Here is a 16,944-nt window from a genome sequence, read left to right as displayed (position 1 = left end):
TCATTTTGAATCCCACTGATTCAATTAAAATATAGATAGTGATGTAAGCGTAGACAGAAATACATTCAAGGAAAGTATATCAAAAGACAAACAATCAGCTTTACACAAAACATATTTCATGGCAATACGATGGCTCAACATAAGGGGAGCAATGGCTTTATCTGTGATCCCAAAAGATGGTCAATCAATTAGCAGAATTAAACATTTAAAACATTTTTTAAAAAGTGCCTGAATTTTCATAAAACTTCAGGAAAGAGTCCACAGGGCAGACACGTTAAATTTCAGGAGATTTCAGCAATTGTGTAAGATTTCTGGTGATTTTGCACAGTTTTTAAAAATTGCATGTAATGCTCCATCTGTTATCTTGCCCTTTTTGATCTTCCATGGATGCTGGTAGTTGATGGCTGCAGTTGTACAAGTTGCTGCATGTAGTTAATTTTGACCTTAGTTTTTGTTTTTGGCAAATAATATTTTAAATTCAATGTGCAAATTCAAAATATAGATTAGAGGTAGTCTTTGCTTAATTATTGGTTACTCAGTGTTCATTCAGTTAGAATGAACACTGAAAAGACACTTATTACCCAGTTCTAGAGTTTCAATAGTGGCACCTCCCCAACAGTCACAACAGCACATTTAGGCACTTCAAAAATGACTGGTTGCAGCATTTGTCTATCACGTGACCACGATTTACTATGTTTTTGTTTCCAGAAATAAACCTGACTTTTTCCATGTTTTGATGTGAGGTCCAAAGCATTTCTTCCAAATCATTTCTGAAATGGATATAGTTTTACTACCATATGCAGAAGATTCCATTAGAAACATTAATTTAAAATCCATTACATACATCCCTGGATAAATGTGTTTAATTAATAACTATGAGCAGGGAAAGGGGACATTCGATAGCATGGGTATAGATACTTCTATAAAACTTGGCAATTTTCTTTCCAGGTTTTTGCTCCATTAGTCATGAATACATTAGGTGTAAAAGCTGTCAACTTGTGGCAGAGAAGTATGCCAACAGCAAAGAAAACCACAAAATCAGGATTATATCATGAACATTAGGATTTTTAGCACCACACACCACCAACTTAGCCACAGCAAACCAGAATAGTCTTACCAAATTTATGCTTATCAGTTCAGAATTTGACAAAAACCAGCTGCAAATAATTGTACATTTTTTCAGCATCACAATATACTTCACACAGCTTATACACTGCAATAATTGAGTGCTTTTCATATGCTTAACAATGTACAGAAATAGATATTATAAGACAGCATTGTATGCAAGTATATCCCACTGATATCAAACAGCACTGAAAGGTGGGTGGGTTGTTTTAATCTGAATCACTCTGCACCACTCCCACTTGACAGCATGGAGGCCCCTGAATTCATGGGCTGCTGCACAACCAGAATGTGTAGGTGTGCATCTCAGACTGAGAATGATGGAACATACACTATGTAGAGAGAAATTATTTTAGGACTGGTGCAAAATGGTCCCCTTAAATTCTGAATTGAAATATATAAACAGAAAACATTATCTGATGAATATCCACATACAAACTCTCTTCTTCAAGAATGCAAGGACAGCTGTGATGTGAAACTGACTATTTTTCCAGGGGTGGGGGGGAATGCTATTAATGCTACATGCATAAGATGTTTCTGTAACTTCAGGAATGAAAAATATTCAGAGTATTTTTGTACTTGAAAGAAAAATTAATACGAGAAAAAAAGCATCTTCAAGATGTAAGGAATTGCCAATATTGATCCAAACTATTATTTCTGCTGAATGCTATCAACTCTACGTGGCTCTCATGACTTTTATTCCTGTTTTTGCTACAAATGAAGATCACTCAGCACTGTATGAATTTTCATGTTTAACTACTTTGGTATTCAACTGAAACTCATCGAATTTGGTACTCAACACATTTTGACATGAAAATACTCATGTCTCAGTATTCATTTGTTTGGTACTCAATGCACAAATTAAAATTTGTTGGTGTTGGCTGCCTTGTGATTCACTACATTATTCCTAATGGGAAAAATCTGTTTGATACTCATTATTTACTCATTGCATCTACCAGAACCAATTAATGATGAGTACTGAGCTACCACTATTTATTTCAAACATGAACTTTTCCATTTAATTATAACCTTCTCTATTAAATATACTCTTCAAGTTGGCTCCATTTCAGTCAAGCTGAATGCTAATAATTTATCCTGGGAGAAGGGACCCTTTAAGAAATAATCATATCTAAAGGTAAAAATAAAGATTTTTCCTGTTCAGTTGTGTCCAATTCTAAGGGGCAGAGCTCCTGTCCATTTCTTAGTTGAGGAAGGCTGTGGTTTCCAAAGACATGGCCAGCATGATTAAACACCAAGATGCACACAACACCATTACCTTCATGCTGACGTGGTACCTATTTACTCGCATTTGCATGCTTTCAAACTATTAATATTTAACAATTAAAAACACGAGATGATTTTCAGAATTCTATTGTATTACTTTTCTCAAAAAGGGGAAAAAAAAGACTGCTGACCGTAAGTGAGAATATATAGTGGTTTTCCATTGGTATCCATAGTGGTTAAACAAGGAGCTTTGGGAGAAATTGTTCCCCATCGTTGCAGTGCTGCTTCAAGTGAAGGAGGCCAATTCGTAACCACGCCCAGCTGTTCCCCACGCATCGCCAACATCTGAGCTCCTTCTGGCTTTGGTTGGTTTGGATCTGGTTGTTGAACTTACAAATGTGAGAGGGTGTTACTTCATTTAATTCTGCACTAAACTAAAGAGAAAGAGAACTAAACATTTACTTTTGAAAGATCACCTGAAAAGAAGAGAAATGTTGAATTTGATTTCAGAACGTTCTGCATAGTAATCTTCTCCAATTGGTGCAGTGTTCACATGTGTGGACATCAACTCCCAGAATTCACCAAGAATATTGGGTGTTGAAATCCATAAATCTGGAGATACCCATGTTGAAGAAAGCTTATAATCCTACTGGTCTATCTGGCCTATTTGAGATGTTGGAATAAATAATGATTGGATTTTAGGGGACATACTGTTGGAAAGCCCTTTCTCAATCATGTTTCTTCTTCCATTTTAATATTTACAATAATCATGACTTTCTCAATTTGGAAGTCAATTTGTCCCTCAAGATCCTTCATAGATATCCAGATGTTCAAGCTGGTAGCCATGTAATATGGTTAAAGAATGTAGTTTACAAAAATAATAGTGAATCATGCTCTTTCCCAACTAATCTAAACAAAGGAAGTGAGTAGCAGTTATTAATTATATGCACCATTTCATAGGACAATGAAGCTCTTTGTAACTATATCATCAAATACAACAGCAATAGCATTTAGGCTTCCATTCTGCCCCATAGCACTCTACAGCATTCTCTGGGGGGTTTACAATGTAAAGGAATAATTTGCATATTGCCCCCAACAACTTGGAGCCTCATTTTAAAGGAAAAATGGAAAGATGAATTAACTTGAGCACTGTCAGGATTGAATTCCAGACTGTGGGCAGAGATTGCCTGCATTACTCCATTTTAACCACAGCATTACCAGGGCGCCAGAACTAAATACAGAATCCGAGTAAATTTTACTGGGGATTTTTTCTTCTGGCACAAGAAATGAATAATTTTATCAGGCCCACCCAAAATGCATGCAAGGAAGTCAAACTGTGTTACCTTCTAATAGTTCTTCAAAATCATCCACAAAGAACTCTCGTAGTGGTGGACGCTTGGGTCGTTTTAGAGTATTGACCAGTTGCTGAATTTTTGCGGATACTCTGCTGCTTACTGGAACTCCTGCAGGAAAATAAATCATTGAAAGCATTGAAGGACTGATTATGTCTACCAATTCTAGGTAGAGAACAAAATCATACCAATCTGACTGAATTCAGGCTTTAAGAATCAGATTAAATAATGGCATACTGGAAGCAGCTTGATACTCCCACAGAGACACTTTGAAAAATCTCTGTCCAATATGGCAAATAACCATCAAAAGTTGGTAAGAACCCTCCAGTTAAACTTCACTGTGATTAAACAGATGAATGAATGCCCTTCTCAAGCAGAATAGCTAGGAGAAGTCCCAACTTTTTAAGAAAAAACATCACTTCAAATAGGCTTAGAACAAGCAAGACCTGTTATGTAAAATTCTAATACTTTACTTCCATGGCTCATTCTTCTGGATACTTCTGGAGCTACCGGTTATCCTACTTGAACCTACATGGATACAAAACACCTGAATCTTATTTTTTCTTGACTTTCCTAGTCATCATCAACTTCAATTAATTAATCAATGCCTTTTTCCCCGTACATATTAATGAACAAGAATACCTCTGCTACACTGTCTACCTGGCCAAACTTTCCTTTCTGGAGTCTATGCCTACCTTCTTCCCTTTTACTAGACATACCATCACCAGTTTCCATAAGTTCAGCATTTCCATATTTTGGAGCCGCTCTTGATGTTGAACCTTGTGGTCTTTCTACTTGTATTGAGTGTTCGGAGGTGTATGTTGTAACATCTGGAGGGGCAGAATGATTTTCTGAAAAGGAAAAAAAGTCCAATTTATTCAGGATTTTTTGAATAATATTTTTGGACTGTACACTTTCTTCCATGAAAGCCCCCACTTTAAAAATAGTCTTTCATTCAATTTTAGAATTGAGGAGTTTTAATTTAACCCACAAAAAATTATTTTGAAAAAAATAAAAGGTTTCCCCTGTCCAAGTGTGTTCTAGGAGGCAGTGTTCATCTCTGTTTTCTAGCCGAGGACGCCAGCATTGTCCGAAGACCCTTCTGTGGTGAAGTGGCTGACACAACTATAAACCAAGGCACATGGAACACTTAGAATTCTTATTTTCCTATTGTGCAAACTAGCACTTTACATTAACTACATGTTGCATGCTTAAGTACACATAGTTAAAAAGGTTTAAGGGTTTTCCATGTCCAGTCATGACCAACTCAAGGGCTGGTACTCATCTCTGATTCTTTGCCTACATTGTCTGAGAGACGTTTCCATTATCATGTAGCCACTATGAAAATAAGGAACACAGCAAACTTTCTCACTGAAGTGGTACCTATTTAACTACTCGCATTTGCATGCTTTCTAACTGCTAGATGGGCAATAGCTGGGGCGAGTAATGGGACTTCATCCAATCGCATGGCCCTTGAGTCTCTATTGCATTTGTCTTTTTCTAGCAGACAAGACTAGTGTCTTAACTGCTGTTTTGCCCAAGTACACACATGTGGGAACAAATATAAATCACTGGAGATACTTTCCACATAGATATGGAAAGAACTAAGCTCCATACTGTATTCTACAGCCATTTTTAGAGTTTGTGGTTTTTAAAATAGCATTAAGCACTGGGTCGATACAAAAATCTTGTTAAAATTATCCAAAAGGTGAGTGGCCTGATTAGTAAACTGATTAGAAACATAGCAATTTGCTATGTCCCCATTTCCAGAGATAGTTCCTACATCATTTCTGCTCCACTATACATCTTGCATTTGCAGAGGCAACTCTGAATCAATTGCCAGCATTCTGACATCAGCAGACAATCCTCAGGTTAATCTTTCCTTTCACAACTCTGTACTGTAGCTTAACATGTTTCCGACATTTATTTTTGTTCTCTGTCTCTCTTCAATTTGTACTGTTACACCAATTTTACACACTCCTTGTAAAATCACACATTTTTGAGGGAGGGGAGATTATTGTGCAGGAGAGTAACCCATCTTAGGCCTTCACAAGTTTTCTTTAAGAAAGCCTCAGCGATCAAAAGCATCATCCCTAAAGAAGAGCTATGCCAAGCTGAAACCATTAGGAATAATTGTTATTGAGTTTAATCAAGGAGCAGCTTTTGTAAATGGAATATCTATTTTGTCATCTGAAGCTTTAAGATGACAGCACTCAAAGTAGTAAAATCGTTACATAGAAACCATCTCTGGGGTAACCTAATCACAGCAAGTTCTCCATTTACCAGCACTGCTGATGGCACAGAAAAACACGGGAGAGAAGCCAAATGGGAAAGGAGAAAGCCTTCGCCTTCAAAAGTGGTTAATCATTTCTGCAATTGATTTTTCTTCTAAGCCACCTTAAGGGGAATAAATTCCAAAGGACATTTGATAGATATAACAGGGTTAAGCAATATCCACCTACTCTTTGCAATTCTTTCTGGTTCATCTACATAAACAGAGAATATGGCAGAAGGAAATGGGATTGTAACTTGGCAAAGCTGTAGGTGGACTACAAGAGGATCTGTTAGGAAAAAGCCTCCGAGTTTGTGGGAGAATCACTTTTTAGTTAACACCTCTTTCTATTTAACTTGATTGACACCAAGCTCAGTGTCCACCAAGAAAGATAATATTTTTAAGGCTGTTGTATTTAGTGCTAACCCTTATCAATTCCCAGGCAGAAATTGCACATAAAGGGATAAGATATCTTAAAAAGGCACTAAAGTAAATGCAATGTTGTGATGCAACATTAGCACCATTGCTACAATCAGATATAACCTTCCCATTTCCATATGGCATCCAACACTTCCAGGAAAGGTCTTGCTTTAGCAATTTATCTTTTTAATACTGATTTCCTGGAACTAGATTCCTCTCAATCCAGTTTAAGAAGTAATTTACGTCATGCTAAAAAACTTTAGAGAGGTCAGGAAACCTATTTGAAATTCAAACTGCGAAATTCAAAAAGTAGTACCAATCATCAGCAGTTATGCTTTGCTTTACAAAAAGCTGTATTTAGTTTGAGGACACACCCAAAATAAAGCATTTACTTCATTTTAAATACTATTTGTAGTATAAATGGGATATAATGGGAGCCAAAGGGCATGTTGCTTAAGCAGCCATTGCTGTTTAAGATTGGTCGCATGGCCTTCTTACTTGCAATCTTTTTAGAGAACAGCAACCAATACTGAGACGTGGCTTACCCCAGAGAGGGAAATGAGTCTGGGTGGGTTTAGGTTTTGGCACAACCAAGGCTATAGGGGAGGGGAGGATTGTTGGCAATTATCTTCAAAAGTCTCTTTTGGCCTTCAGAGGCCATGCCACCAAGTTTCCGGTAGTGAGACCTTGCTTCTGAAACTGCTGTTCCTGTTGCAACCTGAATGCGAAGGGCACTCCTGATCCAGGAAAGCCTGCAATTGGTGCACAGCTCCTAGCTGCAACTGCCATCTGTTCCTTTGGGCAGGAGTCCAAAAGAACCCCAAAGTTTTCAGTTGGCTCCATGATTGCACTCAGAGTCATTAAGTCTTGCAAGGGTTCAGCCAAAGACTATTGTTGCTCATTTAAGCGTCCAAGCACCATGAAATGATAGCAGCAGAATCACTAGAGATACAAAGTTGAGTATCATCACCATATGAATGATGATGAATGCTGTTTGCTGTATGATGAACGATCTTACCCAGCAGCTTCAAGTAGATGTTAAAGGAGTGGAGAGAGCCAAGCCCTCTGGTCCACTGCAGAAGAGTGGCTGTGGACTAGATCTCATTCCCCATCAACAACGATTGGCAATGGCCTTGGGTAAAGGGACCAAATCAGCATAAAACTGCCAGTCAGCCACAGATCCCACAGCTGACCCAAAGGTTGATGGTTGATGGTATTGAAGGCTGCTGAGAAGTCAAAGAGAGCAAGGATAGATGCACATGGTCATCTTTCCCTTGCCATAGATCATCCACAAGTGCAACCAGTGCTGCTTCTATTCCATAATTGTGCCTGAAAACTGACTGGAAGGAATCTGTTTCATCCAGGATCTTCCAAAATTGCAAAAATTTCATTTTGTATATAGATTGGAGAGAAATTGTCCATACAGGTGGGATCCAGTGATGTTTATTTAAGGAGGGAGCAAACCAAATTCCCTTTAAAAGGGGCTGGGAATGTGCCCTCCTGCAGTGAGAAGTGGGTCTCATTCTTGCCTGGACCCAACTTCTAGTGACTGTCCTGGAAACTTTCACCAACCAGGAGGGACAAGGATCTAATTGTTAGATGATTGCACTGACAGCACTGAGGACCCTGTCCAGTTCCTCAGATCTAACAGGACGAACTGTTCCCAGATGACTAAGCAAGTCCTTTCCCAGGCATCTTGAATGGACCTGTGTCAGGCATGGGTTCCAACTGGAATGAATCTGAGTGATATTGTCCATTAGGTATTGAGCAAATTCCTCTGCACAGCCCTGAAGATGATCATCCAAGCCCTCCTGTCGCAGAAGGGACCAAGTGATCCAGAACAGGGCCACTGGGTGACACTGCAGACACAATAAGGGCAGAGATACAATGCTGTTTTGCCACTCTTGCCGCCCTGAGATAGGCCTTAATAGCACTCTTTGTCCAGTCAGTCATTTATTGTTTTCCTCCAGCAGTGCTCTAGGCATTTATTAACACTTTTTAGAACCCATAACTCCTCTATGAATGACAGGAAGCATCAGGAATGATGGCTCAAGAGAGGCTGCACATGTGTGATTCTGTCCAAAGCCTTGGCCACTCTTTGATTCCAGGTGGTTACCACGGCTTCAGCAGGGCCATGCAGCAAAATCCTTGAGATATCCCCCACATCCCTCTAGAATCCATTTGGGTCCCATAGTTTCCAAGCGGTGGAACACAAATGGGTCCAGTCTCCCTGTGGACAGGGGTGACATAGGAGAGTCTCAAGGATATCAAGGCAGGATCTGACCATGGCAGGGAGGATAATGTTAAATTTCCCCACCAGCTCACATTGCCATTGCTCTGACAATAAATTATGTCTGGTGTGTGACTGAGTTGGGTCAATGTCTTGAACTTGTGTGCTGCTTCTGAGATTGAACCCAGGGATGGCAGATTGAAGTCTTCCAGAACCATAAGTCTAGGGAACTCCTCTGCCAGCTCCAAGACAGTCTCCAGCAAACCAGGAAGGGAAATCACCATGCAGCAAGGAGGCTGTACACTGGTAACAATCTCAAGTGATCCTGTGAGCCCAGATTCAGAAACAAGGTCTCACAATCAGAGACTTGGGGAGCAAGGTCTTCGAAGGCCATTGGGATGCCTTCCCCTGTAAGGGCCTGCTCTCTGGCTCCCATAGCATCCCATGACCATCATTCCTGTGTTGTCCTGCCCCATGTTCCTCAAGATGATTGTTCCCCTCTGCCCTGGTGTCTCCTCATAGAGCCTCCAGCCATTCTTATTCTCCCAGGCATCCTGGGGAGACAGGTGAGGGAAGAAGCCCCCACGGTGCTATAGCTCAAGCTCTCAGCACCAAGGTTCCACTCCTCCTATTATCCACCAACACCCACATTGTCATCTGTCTTGGACTGGTCCTTCTCACTTGCCCACCAGGTGCAGAACAAACTCTTAAGGGGGGGGGCTACAGACATCCACTCTAGGTTCTCCTCCTAAGAGTAAGCTCTCAGGGATGTCGAGGCCCTAATTCTTAAGCCTTCTTTAAAAAATTATTTAGGTTGACTTGAGAGGGATCTGTTCCTTTCCTGCAGCTCTTGCTTGGAAGAGAGGGGGAGAAAAAAAATAAGGGAGGTGTCCAATTCTAGACTCATGTTTCACTAGAACTACCATTTGCCTCTGATAGAAAATGATGGAATAAACCAATCTATGACTAATTTTCACCAGTAGGTATGAAATAGCTTTGAGCATAGCATCTACTACTTTTTAAAAAACTTAGTTATTATCACAGTGATAACACAACAGGAAGAATATTCTAAAGTGAAAGTTCCTCATTGATATTTGTTCATTTTAGCTTTGGGGCAACACAAGAATGTGCCTGAGGATGAATTTAATTTGCACACTGCTGCTGTTATTAAAATGCTATATGCTATGGAAAATGGAGAACCTAAATCTATAGATGTATGGATAGACTAAAACTATAGATTCTGGGTATGCTTTAAGAAGGTATAACCACATACAACTACATTTTTTTTAAAAAAATTATTGAACAGTAGCCCCAAACCATGCTGAGAAAAGCTCAGCAATTCCATTAAGGAAAATTAAGTTGTTTCAGAAGAAAAATGACTCTGGTCAACATATGTTGGAAATAAATATAGGAATAGTGACAGCTGCAGAACTTCAAAATGCCTGATCCTTCAGAAGATTATTAATTTGTATTGCCCCATTGTCCTGTCCCTTTTAGTAAATTCACACTATGAGCCTCCAAGTTCAACAGCTGTTCTCCAACAAAAAGTCAACCATGGATCTGCCACAGGATCAAAACTGGGCACTGTTGTCAAATAATACAACTTTAAATCACATACTAGAATTACAATTTTGATACTCTTTGGCTACACAGTAGTCTGTCCTCTCATCTAGACTCTAATCAATGGCACTAGTCAAATGATAATGTTAAATAACCACATGCATGGAAAAACGAATGCTATCCAGATTGATTGATGCATATTACAAGGGCAGTAATTATGCCAAATGATGGTTGGTATATATATATATATATATATATATATATATATATATATATATATATATATATATATATATATATATATATATATGCCAACATTTGACATATATATACATATACACATGCATATCCATATATGTATGTACATATGAATACATACATACATATGTGTGTGTGTGTGTGTTCATGCAATGAAAGATTTTTAACTAAACCTACGCCCATAATATAATTTCAAGCCTGGGACCTGTAAACATGAATTTTGTCTTCTCTGCCTGTGGTGGGTTTGTAAAATTTTGGGGCACTTTCAGAGACATTCTAATATAAATTCAAAATAAAGCGTCAGCCAAGTACAGTTCCCTAATGGCAATTAATATGTTGTACTTTAGGCTACATTTTAAAAACATTTTAATTTGAATATATTCTTACTAAAATGATTCATGGATATATAATAGTTTAAACAATACAATTTAACTTAGCCTAGTGTCTAAATCCAGGCTACAGTCAGACGCCTTAACCATAATTTGTATCCAAAGCTTGGTTCTGAGGAGCTTATTCTGAACCACTGTCCTGCCATGTCCTCTGGGCTTGGGAGAAGGGCAAGGTTTTTCGTGAAGCAGCCATAAGGGCTCCAGGGAAAGAGGAATGGGTTCAAAATAACAACCTTTCAGAAGGGTTTGCTCTGTTGTCTCTACAGAGTGCCTGCAGTCTTCCTAGGACTAGCTGGCAACTGTCTCTTCCTTTAATATAATAAACAAAGCAGGAAGCATTGTCTGGCCAGCAACTGCAAAAAGTGGCTAAGATCCATGCTGCACAGAAACTACAATCCAGGAGTTCTTTATTAAGTCTCCCAGTACGGCTTACTATATTGTGTGTATTCATGGGTCAAATTATTTCAACTTCTAGTTTTGTTAATGTTATGTAGTGGGTCCGACGCAAGGAAGAGACGCCAGCCGGAGTACGTGTTCAGCTCTTTATTGTGAGGGGGGTGCGTACTGGAGAACAAGGGCTACCTGGCCTCCTTATATACCTAGCCAGGCAGGCGGCTAGCCAATGGGGTTGGCCCTAGGTTTCCCGCCGAAACTAAGTTTCCCGCCAAAACCGTCCAGGCCACTCCCCCTGGTGGTTGTTGCTATGCAGATGCCTGCACCAGGATACATAACACCCCTCCCCCCTTAGAGAAAAACCATCCTACAACTATGTACATGCATAACTATATACAATGTGTGCCAATACATATGCAGCAAGTTGGTGGTCACTTGCAAACATAGTCCGCTAAGTATGCTGGTGTCCTGTGGGGCCTGGTGGACCGTCTGGGTGTGGCTTAACCCTGAACTGGAACATCTGGCTCGTGATGCCCCTGTGCAGGGTTGAGTCCGGCCGTCGGATTCCCGCCTCCTATGGTGCCCTGCTGCTGCTGCATAGTCTGTTGCAGGAGGCCGTCCTCCTCTAGTTCCGGTTCTGAGTCGTTTCCAGATGGTCTAGCCTCCCTTGGGGTGTGGCTATCCTGTTGGTCGTGGGTGGTGCACTCAGGGACCCTTCCTCTGAGCTGGTCGATATGTCGCCTTATGTGGCGATCCCCCTCCACCCCCACAATGTAAGAGAGAGGCCCAGTTTTTTCAACCATGATCCCCGGAATCCATGGATGTCCTGCCCCGTAGTTCCTTGCCCAAACCAGGTCCCCCACGTTGAGTACCCTGTGTGATGCGGGCCTGTCCGTCTCCGCTGCCACTCGGTCTGGGTGCAAACTGTCAAGCTTGGTAAGGAGGGGCCATCCCCATCGTAGTTCTGCTGGGCTCTTCCCGGTGGCAACGCATGGTGTGGTGTGTTGGGCAAGCAGAAATTTCGCCAGTCTGTGATGCCAGTCCCCACTGATGATGCGCCGGAGTGTGTCCTTGGTTGTGTCGCTCGTGTCGCCTGGCGAAGTAGGCCTGGAATTCGGGCCCCAGGGACTTGTCCTGCCACCCAGTGCAAACCCATGAGTGTACCCTGCTCATGATGTTGTCAGAGGCTGTGCTGGTTGCAATGTCCTTTGCATGTACTGGGCATTCTGGTAGTTCCTGCAGAGCTAGGATCTGTGTTGCTGGTGCCGGGTCTGGTTCAGTGGTGTCTATGGGTAGCCTACTTATTTTTATTTTATTTTAATTCCATTTATATCCCACCCTTCATGGCCCATCTCCTTCCCTGGCTTGTGCACCAGCTTGCAATTGTAAGCTGCAAGGAAAATGGACCACCGTAGCATTCTGGGAGATAGTATTTGGGGGGGGGGGTCTGCTTGTCTGTTGTGAACAGGCCTAGCAGTGGTTTGTGGTCTGTGTAGACGGTGAACTCCCTGTCGTACAGATATTCGTGGAACTTCTTAATCCCTGCCACGATTGCCAGGGCTTCCCTATCTATTTGGGCGTAGTTCCTCTCTGCTCCAGACAGCGTCCTGGAATAGTAGGCTATTGGAACTTGAGCTCCATTAGGCTCGAGGTGACTTAGTACTGCGCCCACGCCATAAGGGGATGCATCGCACGCGATGCATATGGGCTTTGTTTCGATGAAGTGTGTTACTGTGGACTTGTCAGACAGTAGTGCTTTTAAAGCTCTGAAACTTTGATCGTAGATGGAAGTCCAGACCCATGCTGCCTTCTTGTCCAATAACCTGTGAAGTGGTTCTGCAATGGCTGCCTTGTGGGGCAGGAAGGTGTGATAGAAGTTGAGCAGGCCCAGGAATGCCTGTAGCTCTGCCTTGTTCTTGGGTGTGGGTGCCAGTTTCATTGCCCTTACCTTGGACTCTGTGGGGTGGATCCCCTTGGCATCTACCCTGAATCCCAGAAACTCAGTGGAAGGAACACCAATGCTGCACTTTTCCCTCTTCAGTTTGAGGGCAGCAGTGCACAGCCTGGATAGTACCTCCCTCAGCCTACCTGGCAGCTCTTCTGCTGATGCTCCTGCGATCAGGACCTGTCGTGTAGCTGCTCCTCCAAGTTTGAAAACTTGCAGGCGACGGCAGCTTCTCACAGGGCGGCGATGTAGTCGGCCCCGGACTCGTCGGGACGCTGGTCCCTCTTCTCAAACTGCAACCTCGAAGCTAGTTTGGACAAACGGGGTTGGACGTTTGCATTGAGCTTGGCGACAAGGTCCTAGTAAGAGACGGTTTCGATGGCCTCCGGGGCAAACAGGTTTGCAGCGACCTCGAGGAGTGCGGGTCCACCTATGCAGAGCAGGGCTGCCGCCTTTGAGCCATCCTCCGAGATTTGGTTGAACCTCATATACAGCTCAGCGTGCGACAGGTATCGGGCCCACTTCTCTGGGTGGCGGGTGTCAAACTCGCGGGGTTGCCCTGTTCGTGCCATCACCCTTCCGTTGGTTCTGCGGCGTGCGGTTCAGTTGCTTGTTGCGGCGGCCAGAGCCGGTCTCGGGTCCCTCGCAGTGGCTGGCGGTCGCGTTGGGGAAGAAGGAAAGGTTCCTCTTTCCCTTCAGCACGCAGTGCGTTCCCCTAGTGACTTCAGCTCTTCTGTCGGCAGAATCCCAACTTCGTCGGCACTGTTATGTAGTGGGTCCGACGCAAGGAAGAGACGCCAGCCGGAGTACGTGTTCAGCTCTTTATTGTGAGGGGGGGGTGTACTGGAGAACAAGGGCTACCTGGCCTCCTTATATACCTAGCCAGGCAGGTGGCCAGCCAATGGGGTTGGCCCTAGGTTTCCCGCTGAAACTAGGTTTTCCGCCAAAACCGTCCAGGCCACTCCCCCTGGTGGCTGTTGCTATGCAGATGCCTGCACCAGGATACATAACAGTTAATACAAAAAGATCCTAACTGCAGTGGCAGTTGGAAATTTTGGTTTTAAAATAAAAACTAACAGAAAAAAACAGTTGAGTTACATGAAAAGCAAACTATACATGAAATTGTGAATAGTCTTCCATTTTCTTAGTTCCGATGAAAAAATTCAGAAAAGCTCAATTCTCTCTAGAAGATTACTTGGAGAGTAGGTCTCTTTTAGACATGTGGACTTCAGCTCTTTATTCCAAGAAATGGCTGGTTCTATAAATTTGGGATCAGTTTGGGTATGGAAAGCAGACAGTCTTCAGTCACTCAGGCATGCTGAATCTCAAAATAATACAATTTTCTTAATTCCAGAACTGTTCAGATATGAATACTGAAAATCAGGACATCTGGAAGGCACCTTGTTAAGGAATTAAATCCAGAATGAAATCATTTTGAAATCATTCACAAAGCAACCTTTGGCTGTGTGTTTCCCTGTGGCAGAAGTTTTGTGCATATGAGAAATATGTGCATTATTTCATCATTTCTGAAAGAAATGTTGGATAAAGGTAATCTAATAAATGAATAACACATGGATAACCTGTGTCCAAAAGATGCACACATTCTACAATTTATTTTAGAAGCCCAAATAATAAAAGAGCAATTTTATTAGTGTTAAATAAAAAGACTTAAACTCATACGACAAAAAGTTTGAATTTCAATAATGGTTGTTATGCATTTTGCCATTTTGAAAAGGACAACTTTTCTGAGTCAATGAAATTACATGCTGTATCTTGCCATTTCTGATTATACTTTGAAATTCTGGACAGAATGTAATTACCTTTTCCTTATCAAAAATAAGCACTGCAATGGATTGTAATTTCCTCTTTTTGATTCTAACTGCTAAATGAAGAATGTTTCTTAATCCAAATTTATCAGCTCAGGAATACAAACATTAGCTTTGAAGACTAAGTACTTTCTTCTGTAAACATTGCCATTTTCTGTATTTTACTTCCAATGTCTATCAATTACCAAAGAATCATCATCTTCATTAAAATAATGATCATTAATTGATGTCCATTTTCGTAATTAAATCACATTTTCCTCTGAGCTATCAGGCAATATACTGTATACCAATACCATCATGATTTCTAACGTCTAGATCAATATCTGTAAATTGGGTCACTCAGAATTAATTATGCTAGTGGAAGGCAAATTGCAAAGTAAAAATAGAGTAATATGTTAAAATACTATGTTTAAGAAAGCTGCAATACTGTATTCTGAAGTTTTGTGAACTGTAGAAAATAGAAAACCAAAATTAAAAGGATATTTCTGGGTTCATTTGCTTGCCTTTGCATGAATTTCTAAAGAATGGGTTTATCTAAGCAATAGTCTGCTTAATAAAGCAGTGTAATTGGGCAGATTCACACATATGCACAAACTGTGGTTTATTTATCACAATGAATGGGTTCATACTCCACATTAAGCAAAAATCAAGTTACACCGTAACTTAAGAGTAATGTGAAAACCAAGCCATAAAGTCATTAGAATTTCTGTATTCTTATAATTTATCACTAAACTTAATGTTATAAATCTTAACAAAAATCTTTTAGCAATGCCTTTGTTTTAAAGTTTAAAGTCTTCCCCTATCCAATTATGACCAACTAAAGGGGGTGGTGCTCATCTCAGATTCTCAGTCAAGGGAGCCTATGTTGTTTGAGATGTTTCCATCATCATGCGGCCAGCATAAAAATGTGGAACATAGTAATTTTTCCATCCAAAGCAGTACATATTTATCAACTTGTATTTGCATGCTTTCAAATTGCTTGGTTGGCAGGAGCTGGTGCAAGAAACAGAATCTCACCCCATGGCATGGTGCTTGGGTCTCAAACATGGTCTGTTGGCTTTCCAACCGACAAGCTCAAGTGTCTTAACCACTGGGCCATTGTGCCGCCTGCTTTAGTTTTACAAAAATAAAAACCTATAGGATCACAGCAATGTTTTATTTCAGATAAATTATGCACTCAAGTTGATGTGAATGTTTGTTTCTGAACAAATACTGAATAGTTACTGAATAGTTCTCTCCGTAATTCATGAAGAATTTAAGAGTGACCAAAAGAAAGATGATGGAAGGGGCTTCCTTAATTTAATGAAGGTGCAGGGATTAAGCAGGGATTAAGCACATACTATAATTGCAATTTAGAATTTCCTTGAATAAATGTGTTGAATTTAAATGGTATTTATGGAAGACATAATAGCTTAACTAAGGGGAAAATCCCAGAGAACGGTAGTTCACAATTTCTTGACTAAGTCAAATAAAACCAATGTCTATTATCAAACAGAATCTAGTAATATTTGTCTTTTCACTTCTATCTTCAATGAGCTTGCACGTAGTTGTTTAGTGTGAGTGCTTCCTTCCTTTAGCAAGCCACTGACTTCCATCTTAAGTTCTAATTTACCAATAAGGGATGGGCAGGTAACAAGTAATCTTTTATAAGTGCTTGTCCTTCAATTTTAAAGTTATCATCAGTAGCAGCAAAAAGACAAGCTATTTCTGCTCAGAGTTTGAACATCTCTTAGGATGGGTGTACCACAATGCAAAAAAGAAACATGACATTAAAAAGGTCTCAATATCCTTGCAAAAAAATTATTGGCACTCCAGGCCCTGTTCATATTTCACATTATGATCTCCATTCAACCTCCCAAGACTTCCTGTTGGGGATGATATATTACCTGAAGAAGTTAATGATATTTCACATGTGGCTTAGAAGGTTAGTTTCCCCTTGTGTTCAGATTGGAA

General features: G+C 40.8%; 1 protein-coding gene across 2 annotated transcripts in view; it reads right to left on the bottom strand.

Moving 5' to 3' along the window:
• Positions 1-16,944, bottom strand: part of LOC308677055 (disco-interacting protein 2 homolog C) — a 120,293-nt gene that overhangs the window by 71,164 nt on the left and 32,185 nt on the right. For both annotated transcript variants that reach the window (XM_081343215.1, XM_081343216.1), the window contains exons 6-8: positions 4,418-4,549; positions 3,690-3,809; positions 2,538-2,735 (exon numbers count right to left, since the gene is read on the bottom strand). In XM_081343215.1, the coding sequence (XP_081199341.1) occupies positions 2,538-2,735; positions 3,690-3,809; positions 4,418-4,549 (450 nt within the window). The remainder of the gene's footprint in view (positions 1-2,537; positions 2,736-3,689; positions 3,810-4,417; positions 4,550-16,944) is intronic.

This window comes from Vipera berus (assembly GCF_964194415.1).
Source record: "Vipera berus genome assembly, chromosome: Z".
NCBI lineage: Eukaryota > Metazoa > Chordata > Lepidosauria > Squamata > Viperidae > Vipera > Vipera berus.
The sequence above is the reverse complement of the archived record's forward strand: the minus strand, read 5'-3'. Positions and strand labels throughout refer to the sequence as shown.